The sequence below is a fragment of the Bos mutus genome, chromosome 2 (assembly GCF_027580195.1).
Source record: "Bos mutus isolate GX-2022 chromosome 2, NWIPB_WYAK_1.1, whole genome shotgun sequence".
In the NCBI taxonomy this organism is placed as follows: domain Eukaryota; kingdom Metazoa; phylum Chordata; class Mammalia; order Artiodactyla; family Bovidae; genus Bos; species Bos mutus.
In genome coordinates this window covers 49,666,278-49,681,184 of record NC_091618.1, presented here as the reverse complement: position 1 = coordinate 49,681,184, position 14,907 = coordinate 49,666,278, and the positions used below count along the sequence as shown (strand labels likewise).

The 14,907-nt window shown below is 39.8% G+C and overlaps 1 protein-coding gene across 3 annotated transcripts in view; it reads right to left on the bottom strand.

Annotated features, from left to right (window-relative positions):
• Positions 1-14,494, bottom strand: part of RFTN2 (raftlin family member 2) — an 80,262-nt gene extending 65,768 nt beyond the window's left edge. The window contains exons 1-2 of one of the 3 annotated variants that reach the window (XM_070388763.1): positions 14,357-14,494; positions 13,779-13,983 (exon numbers count right to left, since the gene is read on the bottom strand). In XM_070388763.1, the coding sequence (XP_070244864.1) occupies positions 13,779-13,917 (139 nt within the window). In that variant the 5' untranslated portion in view covers positions 13,918-13,983; positions 14,357-14,494. The other 2 variants (XM_070388764.1, XM_070388762.1) reach the window with 2 other exon arrangements.
• Positions 14,495-14,907: the final 413 nt, after the last annotated feature.

Below are 14,907 nucleotides of genomic sequence, written 5' to 3'. Positions count from 1 at the left end.
AAAATTCTAAATATAAAGGAAATTTAAATGCAAAATTTGGTATGCAGTTGAACCATCCCTTTGAAGTAGGACAAATCTGTAGAAACTATAGAAAAGTAGAATCTGTATAGTTTTCAGTAAAAGGAAAAGGGTGTGTTATATGGGAAATGAATATTTTTTCAGTATTAATTTTAAAAACAACTTCATTTTCTGTAATATTATTTCTAACTCTCTGGAAAACCACCAAGAATTAATAGCTATAAATAGAGCTGTAATTTGGTTATCTCTTGAGTAACAAGACATATGAAATTAACTCCAGGTATGGGTAGCACTGGTTGTTGGCATTCTGTTAGTGTGGTCAGTGCTGTCCAGCAAAGAGCTGCTGCCAGCTGCCCAAACACAGGAAGTAGGTTAAGAAGCAGACAAGGAAGAAGGGTCAGAGGAAATCCCCACTGGCTCTTACATTCAGATCCACGTGATGGAACAGAAACACACCACTTGGGTTCATGTGGGTTCATGCCAACTTTTCAAATGAAAATAAAGCACTCCAAGAAAAGTTATATAAACCATGATGAATCCATTTACTCAAATGTTCATCCTTTTTTGGATTTAAACTAATCTATATACAATATATTTTCATCATTATGAATAGGAATAAAAACAAAGAGAGTGATCCTGGGCTTGGAAGAAACAGCTGGATTTCATTGCAAAATGACCCAGTTCTGCCTGCTTGTGTGGCAATCACTCTGTGATTCATTTGGTTTTACTTTTTTAGTATTTAACTACCAACGCTGATTTCCAAACAAAGGAAATAAGAAACTATAAAAGAGAATAAACTGTTAAGACTAAGGAATGAAATGTAGCCTAAACTTATTTTTAGACGTCTATACTAATCCTATATAGTTCTGAAGAAAATTTCAATCTTTTAATAGATCTCATTGCTTATTTGTAGAAAATGGAAATATTTAGCATAATTCAGAAGAATCTTCAGAGTCTGGCCTCTATCTACTTACTCAGCCTTCAGTCTTGTCGGTCTTTTTTTTGTACGTCTTGCTTTGGCAGGCCTGATTTACTGGTGTTCCTGAGCCAGGCACACTATTTCATGCCTACAGACCTTCATTTCCTTTCCTGCTCCCCAAGCTGAGTTAATCACGCCTTCCTCTGTGCTGTGCATCCTACTAGCTCCCTTACCAAGCTACATTATAGTTACTTGTTTATATATCTGGCTCTGCTGTTTGACTGAGAATTCTTTACGGGCATAAAACCAGAATCACTTACCATGAGTAGAAAGTTACATATGAATAAATGCAACAAAAAGAAAACACTTATCAGAATCTAGCGGGAGACTGTTATCTGCCAAAGGCTGAGCCACACAGCCCTAGTCTATCTTTGTCGAAAGGGAGAATTAGCCATCCAACTCTAAACTGATTAGATGGCTTAAAAAGAACTGAAAAGAGCACAGCTTTCTGGTTATGAGATTCAATGTTAGTTAATTCTGTCTGTGTGTACAACTTAAAGGCATCTTATGTTTAGTGCTAAGTCTTTTGGTAGAGGCTTGGAGCCCCTACTTGGACAGAAGTAGCAAGGAAAGGGAGAAGGCAATGGCACCCCACTCCAGTACTCTTGCCTGGAAAATCCCATGGACGGAGGAGCCTGCTAGGCTGCAGTCCATGGGGTCGCTAAGAGTCGGACACGACTGAGCGACTTCACTTTCACTTTTCACTTTCATGCATTGGAGGAGGAAATGGCAACCCACTCCAGTGTTCTTGCCTGGAGAATCCCAGGGACGGCGGGGCCTGGTGGGCTGCCGTCTATGGGGTCGCACAGAGTCGGACATGACTGAAGTGACTTAGCAGCAGCAGCAAGGAAAGAGTGATGGCCTGCAAGGGGGCAGAGGACATCAGAGGGAATAAAATGAATTGTGGAACTAGATAAAAGAACTATAAAAACTTTACAGTCTGAGGTCACTTAAAATACCTTCTACACTTCACTGGTCCACTTGATAATGAAGTCATTCCCTCCATTCTATTGTTTCAGAACACTGTTTTCAAAGGCAGACTTTTGTAGCACATTAAATGCAATCATGGAGAAGATGGCTATAACAAAATGACACTGGTGCTCAAAGAGATTTCCGTTCAGTTAGAGAATGTATTTCTGAGGAACACCCTGTTCTCTGGTGATGTCAGAGAAATTTTGTGACAATGGAACAAATCCAGTTTTTCTTGTCTAATCTACATCCTCTTCTACTCTCAGTGAAGTAAGGTTATTGTCTTGAGTTCAATGCAAAATAATGTTAATGCACAAAACACAAACATACAAACAGACAGAAGTTTTGGGAGGAATTACAAACTAAGAAGTCCAAGAAAGCCACAAAGGGGGTAAAGAAAAGTTGTACATCAATACTTATAAGCATATCTTAGCATAAGTTTTTGTAAGGATCATATCACTTTGGGCCCAGTGCTTTACATTAATTATTCAACTGTCTCAAATGTGCATGTTCTTCTATTTGGAGGTCTGTGTGTCTTTTGATAAACTGCACTCAGCATAGACATGACAATTACTGTAAATGCTTAAAATATACTTATTAAAGGACCAGCTGTATGAAAAATTGGTTGTAACATTAACATATTCAGTGAACAGAGCTCCAGGATGCTCACGGAGCAGCAGTTTAGAAAATAGATTCTATGGGGAATTCCGTTGTGGCCCAGTGGTTAGGACTCTGCACTTTCACTTTCACTGCTGAGGGCCGGCAAGGTACTTTGCACCCATGTGCCTCAGTTTCCTCATCTGCAAGGTGAGAATAATAACAGTCTCTATAGGGTTGTTAGGATTGAATAAATTTATATTTATAAGTTTATATTTGTTCCTAGAAAGCATCTGGCATGTAGCTAGCATGTGCTATACAACTGTTGGCTGCTTTGTTAAATAAAGTCCTTTCCCGAGGAAAGAGGGGCAGCACACTATTCTCACTGTTAGCGTTAGGATCGGGAAGCAAATCACCCGGGCTCAAATTATGCCATGTACTAGATCTGGAATCAGTTACTTTGCTTCTCTGAGATGGGGACAAATTAACTTCATAGAGTTGCTTTGATAGTAACTATAAAACATGAGCCCAGGGCCTGGTACAAAATAAACACAGAGACATCAGAGACGTGTCTCTCTGTTGGTGGCCCAGCTCAGAAAAGACGGTTTTGAATGGAAGCTGTTCTCAGAGACAAGTCATTGTTGGTTTAAAAAAAAAATCTCCAGGAAGAAGTTCATTGTAGAGATCTGGACTTATTTCAAAAGCCCAGCCTGGGTCCATCTGTAGAATTCTAGATCAGAGGCCCTTAACTCACACTCTAGACCTCAAATCCCTAACTCACCCTGTAGATTAGGTGTCCCCAGCTCACTCTCCAGACCAGGGTCCCTAACTCACACCGATCTATTCCATGGAGTCCCAGACTCAAATGTCCAAAGGTACCAGCTTGATTAAACAAAGAAAGGGGCTGTGCTGGAGAAGGGACCTGGGGAAGACTTAATACCTCATCTGAGAGTGCAGCAGCCTTGGTCCAGTAGTTGCCATGTGGGCCCAGTGTCACTGAATCTTCTTCTTAGTGGAGACAGGAGGATGGTGGTGAGAAGAGGGCTGTGATTCACTCTGTTGGCAGACTGTCTTTCTTATCTGACACTGTGACTTACTTTAAACATGCCAGTGTCATTCAAGAAAAGTAAACCCAGGAGCAAGGAAAAGAGAAATAAATCTGGAAGTTTTGTTGAGAACATCCCTTCATGTAATCCCCTCTATTCTTAATAATGCTTTAAACTGTGCTGAAAAGAGACTGGCAACCTGATTCAGCTTAGAGACGTGAAGAAGGGTGAGCTGTGCCCCCAGAGTGAGGTATTTTCATCAGCGCTCACTAGAGTGGATAATTACGTTTCTGTGAGAGGCTTGGTGTCTGCGTCAAGCCTTTGATTTGATCTCCTTACACTGGGGTGGTAATATCAGAGACTCTATTACTTTAAAACACAGGAAATTAGCGGGGAGGTGTGGTTGTTTTGGCTAGAACTGAAGAGCACAGGCAGTTAGCAGCAGCTGCGAGCCATCTTGCTCTTAGCTCCTCAACCACCAAGAGTTCCTTCTCAGTTCCTTGGGAGATGGAACAAACGTTGTTGACAGCATTAATGGGTGGGGTTGGTTGCTATTCAATCAATGCTACATGATTGGTAAAAGCTTTATTATACCTTACAAGGCCATTGTGAAGGAAAGTATTTTGTAGTTGCTTTGAAAACTACCCACATGCAGTGTGGATTTTTTTCTCATTAAAATGTAAACATATAGAAGGTTAAGTAACGTTCTGTCATTTTTCCTCATAGTTTCTGAAATAAAATATCAGTACACTTTTTTATGGTCCTTTGCTTAAAAACTTCATAGATAAAGATCTAATTTTAAAAATACAAAAAAGTCACATTCTTTTAGTATAAAGCTAAGAACTTGTTCAATACCAAAAGCTTCGCTCTGATGATGTAACTCTATGAAAAAAGTCCAGGACATATAAATGTGTTTTTTTGTGAAGATTGGTATGTATTTTTGAAATATTTATGAAACATTATTTCCTCAGATAAAGATACGATGGCAAACACTGGCAAGTAATCTTACCATATTTTCAAAAGGGAACAGACTGTCAAAATCCATATTATATTTAGCAATTATAGTAAAAAATAACAAGTAACATATACCAGGGTATTCTGTGCCAGGCACTATGTGAAGTGCTTTACATGCCTAATATTAATAAGTCCTTACAAAAACTCCATAAGGTAGATATTATCACTGTTCTCAAATGAGGAAACTCAGGAAGAGAGAGGTTTGATAACTTGCCCAGATTGTTAGTGAGTGGTAAGGCTGTGCCCCTGATGGTGGGAAAGATTGAAGGCAGGAGAAGGGGTGACAGAGGATGAGATGGTTGGATGACATCACTGACTCAATGGACATGAGTTTGAGCAAACTCCAGGAAATAGTGAAGGACAGGGAAGCCTGGTGTGCTGCAGTCCATGGGGTGGCAAAGAGTCCAACACAACTGAGCAACAGAACAGCAACAACAACAACAAAGGCTGTGACTGTACCAGACAGAATGACTCCATGGGGGGCTTGGGCGTGGGTGGGGCGGGCAGAGGCCCGGGCTGCGCGCGCAGGGGGAGGTCGCCCGGCCCGCGAGGTCCAAAAAAAATTAAAAAAAAAAAAAAAAGAATGACTCCATGGAATTCTTCAGGCAAGAATATTGGAGTGGGTTGCCATACCCTCCAGGGGATCTTCACGATCCAGGGATAAAACCTGCATCTCTCACGTTTCCTGCATTTGCAGGCAAATTCTTTACCACTAGTGCCACCTGGGAAGCCCTTTTAGCACCTACAGGAAAGTAAAACTTCATTTGCAATTTTGTTAATTCGGAATTTGTGCAAATTCAGACATGAGCTGCACTAAAGCTTTTGATTTCTATAAATTATTAAGCAATTTAATGTATGGATATTAAAAGGAGTATCTGGTTTACGCTACTTGTCAAAATGTTTTGTTACTTAGAAATATAAACTACTATATAAGGAACATCCAAATTACATAACTTTTTGTTTTCAATAAAAGTTGCCATCTTTGTAGTCACTCATTAATATATTTAATTGAAGTAATACAGTTGTAGTTTTGAAATACACTCCAACTGGAGGAACTACATAGTTCATTATTATAGGCAGCTGTGCAAAAGATCACATCATGACCACTTAAAACTCTTGCAGTCTGTGTTCCACTGCTGCCTCCTTCATGTGCTGCACTCCACCTATTCTATTTGCAGTTCCCAAACCATGAAATATTCTCTTGTTTCTGAGTCTGTTCATCTTGTCTTTCAGCCTTGTCTTACTCCCACTTCCTACTTAGCTTTTTTTTTTTTTTTTTTTTTAACCTTTAAAAAAATCTAGTCTGGGGGTAGAAACGTAACATACAGAAAGCACAAAACATATTTTAAAGTGCCAACATTTGGTAATGCCATCCATTCAAAAATCTGAAAATGACAGGCACTTCAGAAGCCTACCATTCCGCCCTTTACGATCACAATCCCTCTCTCCCACTCTGTGCTAACTTGACTTTTTCTTTTACTTTGACTTTTATGGTCCTCAATTCCTTGCTCTTCTTCTTAGTTAACTATGCAAGAATGGTGGCGCTCATGGTAAAGAACCTGCCTGCCAATGCAGGAGACGTAAGAAATGTGGATTTGATCCCTGGGTCGGGAAGGTCCCCTGGAGAAGGGCTCAGCAACCCACTCCAGTATTCTTGCCTGGAGAATTTCATGGACAGAGGAGCCTGGTGGGCTATGGTCCATAGGGTTGCAAAGAGTTGGACATGACTGAAGCGACTTAGCATGCATGCATGCAAGAATGTAAATAAACACTATAGTTCAGTTTTCTCAATTTTTGGAGCTTTATGTAAATGGAATCATACAATATGTGCTTTTGTGTTTGTTTTCTTTCACTGAACATTAAGCTCGTGAAATTCACCTGGTACAGCTTGTGTAGTTATGATTTGTTTTTCTCATTGCATTATAGTAGAGAACCACAAAAGTACTGCCTATGGCCTGTTTTGTCGCATATGGTATGTTGACTCTACATTGGCTGAGCTGAGTAGTCAGGACAGAGATCACATGGGTCACAAAGCCTAAAATATTTGCTATCTGGACCTTTTCAGAAAAAGCTGGCGTGCTACGGTTCATGGGGTGGCAAAGAGTCGGACACGACTGAGTGACTGAACTGAACTGAGTCTTACTTCCGCAGTGTAGGGTTGCATTGTATGTACAGGTACATGTGCTCAGTCGCTCAGTAGTGTTTGACTCTCTGCAGCCCCATAGACTGTAGCCCTCCAGGCTCCCCAATCCATGAAATTTTCCAGGCAAGAACTGGAGTGGGTTACCATTTCCCACTTCAGAGGATCTTCCTGATCCAGGGATCGAACCTGCATCTCTTGTGTCTCCTGAACTGGCAGGCTGGTTCTTTACCACTAGCACCACCTGGGAAGCCCTGCATAGTATGATATACCATAATTTACTTTTCCAATCTCTTGTTTGTAGATTTCTGAGTTGTTCACTCTTTTGGGGTTATTACAAGTAGTCCTTCTATCAGTATTTTTGTATGTGCTGCAGGTGAATGCGTAGTCACGCTTCCACTGGGATATGGATCTTTGCTAAAGAGATAATGACAAAGCATTTTTTTTTCAAAGTGGTTGTACCAGTTTACAAATACCTGGTATCAGCAGTCTTTTGACATTTTAGGGGCTTCCCTGGTAAAGAATCACCTGCAATGCAAGAGACCTGGGTTCCATCCCTGGGTTGAGAAGAACCCCTGGAGAAGGGAATGGCTACCTACCCCAATAGTCTGGCCTGGAGAATTCCATGGACAGAGGAGCCTGGCAGGCCACAGTCCATGGGGTCACAAAGAGTTGGACATGACTTTCATTTTCTTAACATTTTAGCTGTTTTTTGGATAATTTGTAGTGGTTTCTCACTGTGGTTTTAGCATGCATTTTTCCTGATTACTAATGAAGCTGAGCACAGTTTCATATGTCTGTTGGCCATTTGGATTTCCTGTTTTGTCATCTACCTGTCCAAATTTCTTGTCTGTTTTTCTATTCAGTTGTTTTTTCCTTTTTGATTTTCAGTTTCATTTTATGTATTATGGATACAAATCTTTGTCTAAGTTCCACTCATTCTTTAGATGATAGGAGGTGGCACTTAAAAATTTTTTTAAAAACATTTTTTAGCAACAAAGCAAGCTTTTTTTCTTAAAAAATAATTGTATTTATTTATTTTTGACTGTACTGGGCCTTTGTTGCTTTGTGCGTGCTTCTTCTTGTGGTGAGTGGGGGCTACTATTCATTGCGATACGTGGGCTTCTCATTGCAGTGGCTTCTCTTGTTGCAGAGCACTGACTGTAGGGCACGGGCTTCAGTAGTTGCGGCACGTGGGCTTAGTAGTTGTGGTTCCCAGTTTTAAAGCACCAACCCAGTATATGTGGCACATGGACTTAGTTGCCACGATGGGCATGTGCGATCTGCCCAGACCAGGGATTGAACCTGTGTCTCCTGTATTGGTAGGTGGATTCTCTACCACTTGAGGGAAGCCTGAGGTGGAATGTCTTTTAAGGAGTCTTTCTGGATCTACCTATCAAGTGGAGGTGCTCTTCTTTCCTCCTCTACAACCCTCAGATTTCTAGCAAAGCCTGTATCACAGCATAGAGTGTTTGCACCATAAATGAATACCCCACAGCAGGATGCTCGCTACGATGCAGGTTCTTACAAGTCAAGGACTAGGGTTTACTTATCTCTGTATCCTCATTCTGAGCTCAGTAGGTGCTGAGTAAGTGTTAGTTCAGAGAATAAATAAATGTCCACCCAGATATAAGAAAAAACCCCAATATAATGTAGATTGCCAATAGGAATGTATTTTCCTCCCAACATCAATATTTATTCAAGTGGGTTGAAAAGTGAAAGTGAAGTTTCTCAGTGGTGTCCGGCTCTTTGCGACCCCATGGACTGTAGCCTACCAGGCTCCTTGGTCCATGGGATTTTCCAGGCAAGAGTACTGGAGTGGGTTGCCATTTCCTTCTCCAGAGGATATTCCCGACCCAGGGATCGAACCCAGGTCTCCCGAATTGTAGGCAGATGCCTTACTGTCTTAGCTAACAAGTGGGTTAATTGTATGCTATTATCAGAGATTCCCTACTCCCCCAGGTCAGAATAGGATCTTTCTCTTCTATAACAGTCTGAAATTGTGAGGTTTTATTACGTTTTTAAACCAAAATATCCCACCAATTTAAACATAAGGAAAGTCTGTATGCAGTTTTTCACCTGGTAGGAGTTTGCACTAGGGACCATGTCAAGGATTCTGTTGACGCTTGAGTAAATTTAGCAATTTTTGCTATAAATTTCTTTTTATGTAGCATTTTACATTTGAAAATCTTTTGACAGCTTGAGAAAATATTCAAGAACTTATGAGTCAAACAGATACAGAAAATTTAGTTGGACTGATCTTCCTTCTTTCCTTCCTTCCCTCATTTCTGACACTTTATTCATCTCTTGTTGATTTTTAGATGCATTCTCTTCAGTGCTGCATTTTCATTCTTCTTGAAAGTTCTCTAGTATTTAAAATTACTGATCATTTCTTCCTTTTTGAAACCCTTCCTTCCCTTGTTTTCTCTGGTGCTATATACGTTGCAGTTGTCCTCAGACTCTGTCATTTTTGTTGGAGGTGGTTTAGTTGCTAAGTCGTGTCCAACTCTTTGCAACCCCATGGACCGTAGCCTTCTAGGTTCCTCTGTTCCATGGGATTCTCCAGGAAAGAATACTGTTGTGGGTTGCCATTTCCTTCTCCAGGGAATCTTTCCAACCAGGGAATTGAGCCCAGGCATCCTGCATTGTAGGCAGATTCTTTACCGACTGAGCTACAAGGGAATGACTTGTAGACTCCGTCATTTTTGTTGAATAGTCCTCAATACCATTAAATATGCCTGATGACTCAGCCCAAGACACTTATGCTCTGCCCATATTCTCCTCTTTAAGACTTTATTTACTTCAATTCCTCCTGGAAGTCATCATCTCCAGCCGTGTACCTGTAACTCTCTCTGCCAGGATGTTCCACTGCCACCTCACAGGCAGCGTGCCTGGAATGGAATTGCTGTTTCACCCACTGACTCTTTGTGGGATGCCCCTTGTACTGTGGGAGGCATGGTTATTCCCACAGTTACTCAGGCTCAGAACTGGGAAGTCATCCTGGATTTCTCATTCTTTCTGTCCCTCCCTATCCAGCCCACCATAGGCTAAGTTCCTCTTTGGTAATGTCTCTTACAAATGCCCCTTGTATCCTCTCCTCATTGCAGGTCCACACTGTCAGTTGTGTTCAACTCTTTGCGACCCTATAAGACTATAACTCGCTAGGCTCCTCTGTCCATGGCATTCTCCAGGTAGAAATACTGGAGTGGGTTGCCACGCCCTCCTCCAGGGGATCTTCCCAATCTGGGGATCTTTCTGATCCAGGGATCTTTCCGATCCAGGGATTGAGGCCGCTTCTCTTATGTCTCCTGCACTGGCAGGCAGGTTCTTTACCCCTAGCACCTCCTGGGAAGCCCATTATTTCAATACCAGTTATTGGCCATCAGTCTTGTGCCAAACAGTGTGCCAAACACAGCAATGCAAAGGTGGACACGGCATACTTCCTGACCTTAAGGAGTTCATAATCTTGTCCAGTCTGACCAATTAGAATTTAAAGTACCAGAAGGCAAAAACTATGCGTTATTTCTTTTTGTATTTCATTGCTTATCAGCATCTTCTATGGAATCCATACATCAATATATTTATTACTGTAACAATGATAACAAAAGACAATGAGAGTTTCTGTTCTCATAATAAGAAAGCTAGCCAGGGCCCAGCAAAATTTTTCTCAATGCGTTTTTACATAATTCTATTAGAAAGTCAAATAAGGAAGTTACCATCTGTCCTTCTTTTGGGTTTCTAATATTATAGAAATTTCTTTTTAATCATAAAGATATACATGCTCTAAAAATCTTTAAGGCCATGGTTATTCAGATTATTTTCTAGGATTGCACAAGAAGGCACACCAACCCTTCTGGATCATTTGCAGAGTTCATTGAACTTTTCACTAATAAATTCTGTAATATGTGTCAGAAATTCTGACACACACTCTCATTAATACACATGTATAGATTACTATACAATAATTCAGAAAATTTATCACAAAGACTGTGCTGAAATCTCAATAGTGCAATTAGTAGACCTGGCCTAAAGCTAGGGGGGATAATACTTAACTTTTATTAAGTGCTTCTGTGCATGGGTGCTCAGTCACTCAGTCATGTCTGACTCTTTGTGACTCTATGGACTGTAACCTGTCAGGCTCCTCTGTCCATGGGATTATCCTGGCAAGAATACTGGAGTGGGTTGCCGTTTCCTCATCCAGGGGATCTTCCTTACCCAGGGGTTGAACTTGTGTCTCCTGCATTGCAGGCAGATTCTTTACCACTGAGCCACCTGGGAAGCCCTGCTTACCAAGTGCCAAGTACTTTTTCAAAGAGATTATTTTGTATAATCTCCTTTAATCCTTAAAACAATTCTATTATGTAAGCACCATTAGAATGCCCATTTCATAGATGAGGAAGCTGAGATACAGCAAAGTTCATAAACTTGCTAAGTTAGTGAGTGAAAGAGTCTAGATTCAGAAGCCAGGAACTTGACTCCAGACCCTTGTGTGCTTAATGATTAGACTATTATTTCTCCCATAGGAAATAGCAACCCTCTCCAGTATTCTTGCCTGGAGAATCCTAAGGACAGAGGAGCCTGGCAGGCTATAGTCCATGGGATTGCAAGAGTCATACACAACTTAGCAACTAAACCACCACCACCACCAGAGATATATAAATAATGGCTCAAAGTCCCCACAACACTAAAAAAAAAGTGTGGGAAAGGCACACACACACACACACACACACACACATACATGCAGAGGGAATGGAACTAAATGGAAAACAAATTGTTCAAGATAATTATACCCACTATAACACAGGGCACTGAAAATTTCAAAGGGTTTCCTGCCCCACTGGGACTAACTCCCTATCCCATGTTCTCTGTTGGGAAAAACAGTGGAGAATAACGTAAGAGACAGACTCTTCATGAGCACACACAGCTGTCGCCACCAGACCATTTTGTTTCCTGGAAGGTTACTCACTGCACATGGCCTCTGAGAGGCAGAAGATGCCACTATTCAGTAGTCCTTACAGCAACTCCAGGTCAGAATGGCTGGGGCTAAACGTAGAAGGCTGGCGTGCTTTAACCCCCATGTGACTCACTTCTCTGTACACTAGAGGAATAGGTGGGGGTGAGATACAACAGAAGAGAAAAAGGTGATTTGTGGAGCTGGGCTGATACTGAGTTTTGGCTTTTGAAGCAAAGGCAGAGACACAAACAAAACAAAACCGAAAACATGTGGAAGAATCGGAGAGAAAGGGAACACCAGGAGACTAGGCGCCTGGACCAAATAGGAACCAGGTGCAACTTTAAAATACATGCTTGCTTTCTGAGTTAGCATTTGCAAACTATGCCCGTATCTCCACTTTATATTGTAATACTCTGTCATCTCATCCAAACACGTAGAGTGAAAGGTAGAAATTTTACTCCTTTCACAGAGAAAAGGGCTTCTAATAATAACAAAACCAAAATGACTTCTGAAGAAAACTGTAGATTTTTCTGATTCAAGGATGGTTGCATTTAAACAAATTTGTTTGACATTGCTAACACTGTTGGGAAGAAATAAATCAGAAAAAAAAATTAAGTTGCTTTAAGACCTATGGGGATTTGTGCAGCAAATCTTAAAGCACAGATCAGAATGGCTGTGGCCTAATCTTTATGAACAGATAAGGTTTTGAGGTTAAGGAAAATATGTATTTGTGTCCTTGAATTTATAAAAATCAGTCCTAAATAATTGACAACAATCAATGGAGAAAATATAGCACCACATTACAAATATTTTCTCAAATGATGGTTTTTGAAAAAGTATAGAAAAATTCATTTGAGTAGTTACTTCTCTGATTATCACCATTATCTTTATCTACTTTTAACTTTCATCATTAAAAAGAAAAGTAAGAATACTGACAGTTTTCCTTTTGGTAGCCTTAACCTTAGGTAAAAATGGAAATGTAAATACATTAAAAATATATGTACAGACTTTGCATATGTCTCTGGAAGGGAGTTTGCTGGCTAGCTCAGTTTTTGACAAAGAAAAATGGGCTGCTCTTGCTACTTGCACAAAGATCCACTGTTTACAGAACAAACCAAAAAATGGAGAATTTGTGTTTAAAATAAATTAATATCCAGCCTGATAATATACTTAGTATAAATCTATTAACTGATAAAATGTGCAGCTTATTAGAATTTAAAAGCATAACTTGCCAATAAGAACTTAATACTAATATCTGGAAATTCTAATAGCAAGCAAGACAGTCAACTTCATTTTTAGTACCCTATAATTAAAGATATACTTCTGCTTTTTAAAAACTCAGTTTTATCAATGTCATTGTACAGTAAAGTTTCCAAAAGGAGTGAGGTAAAGTATTTGTGAAGTCGAGCTGCCTCTGTTCTGTGCACAAGGCTGCCATCTGGGCTTGTTTATTTGTGTTTCCAACTTTCTGGAACAGGGAGTTTCTCTGTTAGGGACCGGGTATCAAGCAAAGGAAGTATCTTACAGAAGACTATAGTTTTTTCTTTTTTACTGTATTTTCAAACTTCAGGTTTAGTTTGGTCAAAAATATCAAATGACTAGCACAATACAACATTTAACACAGTTGGAGGCCTCAGAATCGTCTTAGCAAATATTCTTCCACATGATGCAAGTAACATTTCCTACATGCCACCTTCTTGTGCCTTTCAGATCTTTTTCAAAACATAAACTGTCATTAAGGCTATAGCTACTTGGCCGAGAAAGCAAGCGTTTTTCATGAATCCTTCTACAAATAAGCATTTGATTTAAAAGTGAAAGAACTGTTTCCAAGCAGTTTTTCTAATTTTATAAAGTACATATGAGCCAAATTTACAAAAAACAAAGCAAACAGAACTGAAATCTTTCAGAATGTAATTAAGAAACAAAGCATTATTGTTAGATTGATTGCACAATCTAATTATGAAGCACCATGTAAAAAGCCACAAACCAACCCTTTAAAAAACTAGTAGTCCTTTATCTTTGAAATCTTTCATTTAACAAATAAAATAGAAGCAAAAATACCTTGTAATGTAAAGTCCAGCAATACATATTCGTAAGCAAATTCTGTCTTTGTTTCCACTTGCGGTCTCTTCAGGGTAGAAAATATTTTTCCAGGGCTGCTATCATCAGGGTCTTCTAGCTTTCTAAGTCCGCACCCCATGGCAAAATCTGTAAGGAATTAAATTGCAGGATAGGGGAGGGAGACCAGCAAACTCTGTTGTTTAAGCTGCAAAAAGAAAGTTACAGACTTAACTGCTTGGATTTTTTCCTCTAAAACATAGATACTCAAAAAGAAAACATTTGAGTCCAAAGAAAGGAGCTGAAGATTTTTTCTATCCATTTTGCTGTAAAGTCGCTGAACCCATGATGATTAAGCTACAGCTCTGGGAGGCTGGGCTTGATCTTAGTAGAAACATGCAAGCTGCTACAACTTAGCGGAGAATTTCCATGCCACGTCAATTTACAGCCAGCCCCCTACCAGAGTTCTGTCGCTCAGGGCACCAACAGTGCTTTGTCTATTCCAGTTGGCTGGATGATAAAGAAGGTGTCCAGAAACGGAAATAAAAAGGCAAAAGTGCAAATCAGATGGAAATACCTACAAGTAGAGGCTATATTCAGACATAGTGGCATGCAATTCTTTTTCTGTTTTCTCTTTTCCCTCTTTCTTGTGCCCACCCCCTCCTTCCTCCCTGCTACTACCAAGAAAGCAAAAGGAGAGAGAGAGAGAGAATGAAAAAAATGGATTCTCAACGTGGTTGGAAACAAAAATCATTTCCAGAAAGGAAGTCAGGAAACTATTTCTGGAGTCTAGAAAGAAAAAAGTTAAAGTTAAAAAAAAATTCCATTCTTAGTCTTTAGATAGCACTTTTGAGGATTTCTTTTCACATGAAGGTTTTTTATTTATTTATTTTTTTGTTGGAAAAATCATATACTAAACTGCCACAAATAAAATGTTTATATTAAACATAATAAAAAGATTTAACTGCAAAGAGACATTAATGTGGATTATTAATTTCATTAACATCTACAAAGTTTAAAATATTCTACTGTTAGAAGACTTATGATAGTAACTAACACTTCCACAGGTCCCAGAGTATCCTCAATTAAAAAACAACAACTGACAACTTGATTCATTCAGCCTTACAAGTTG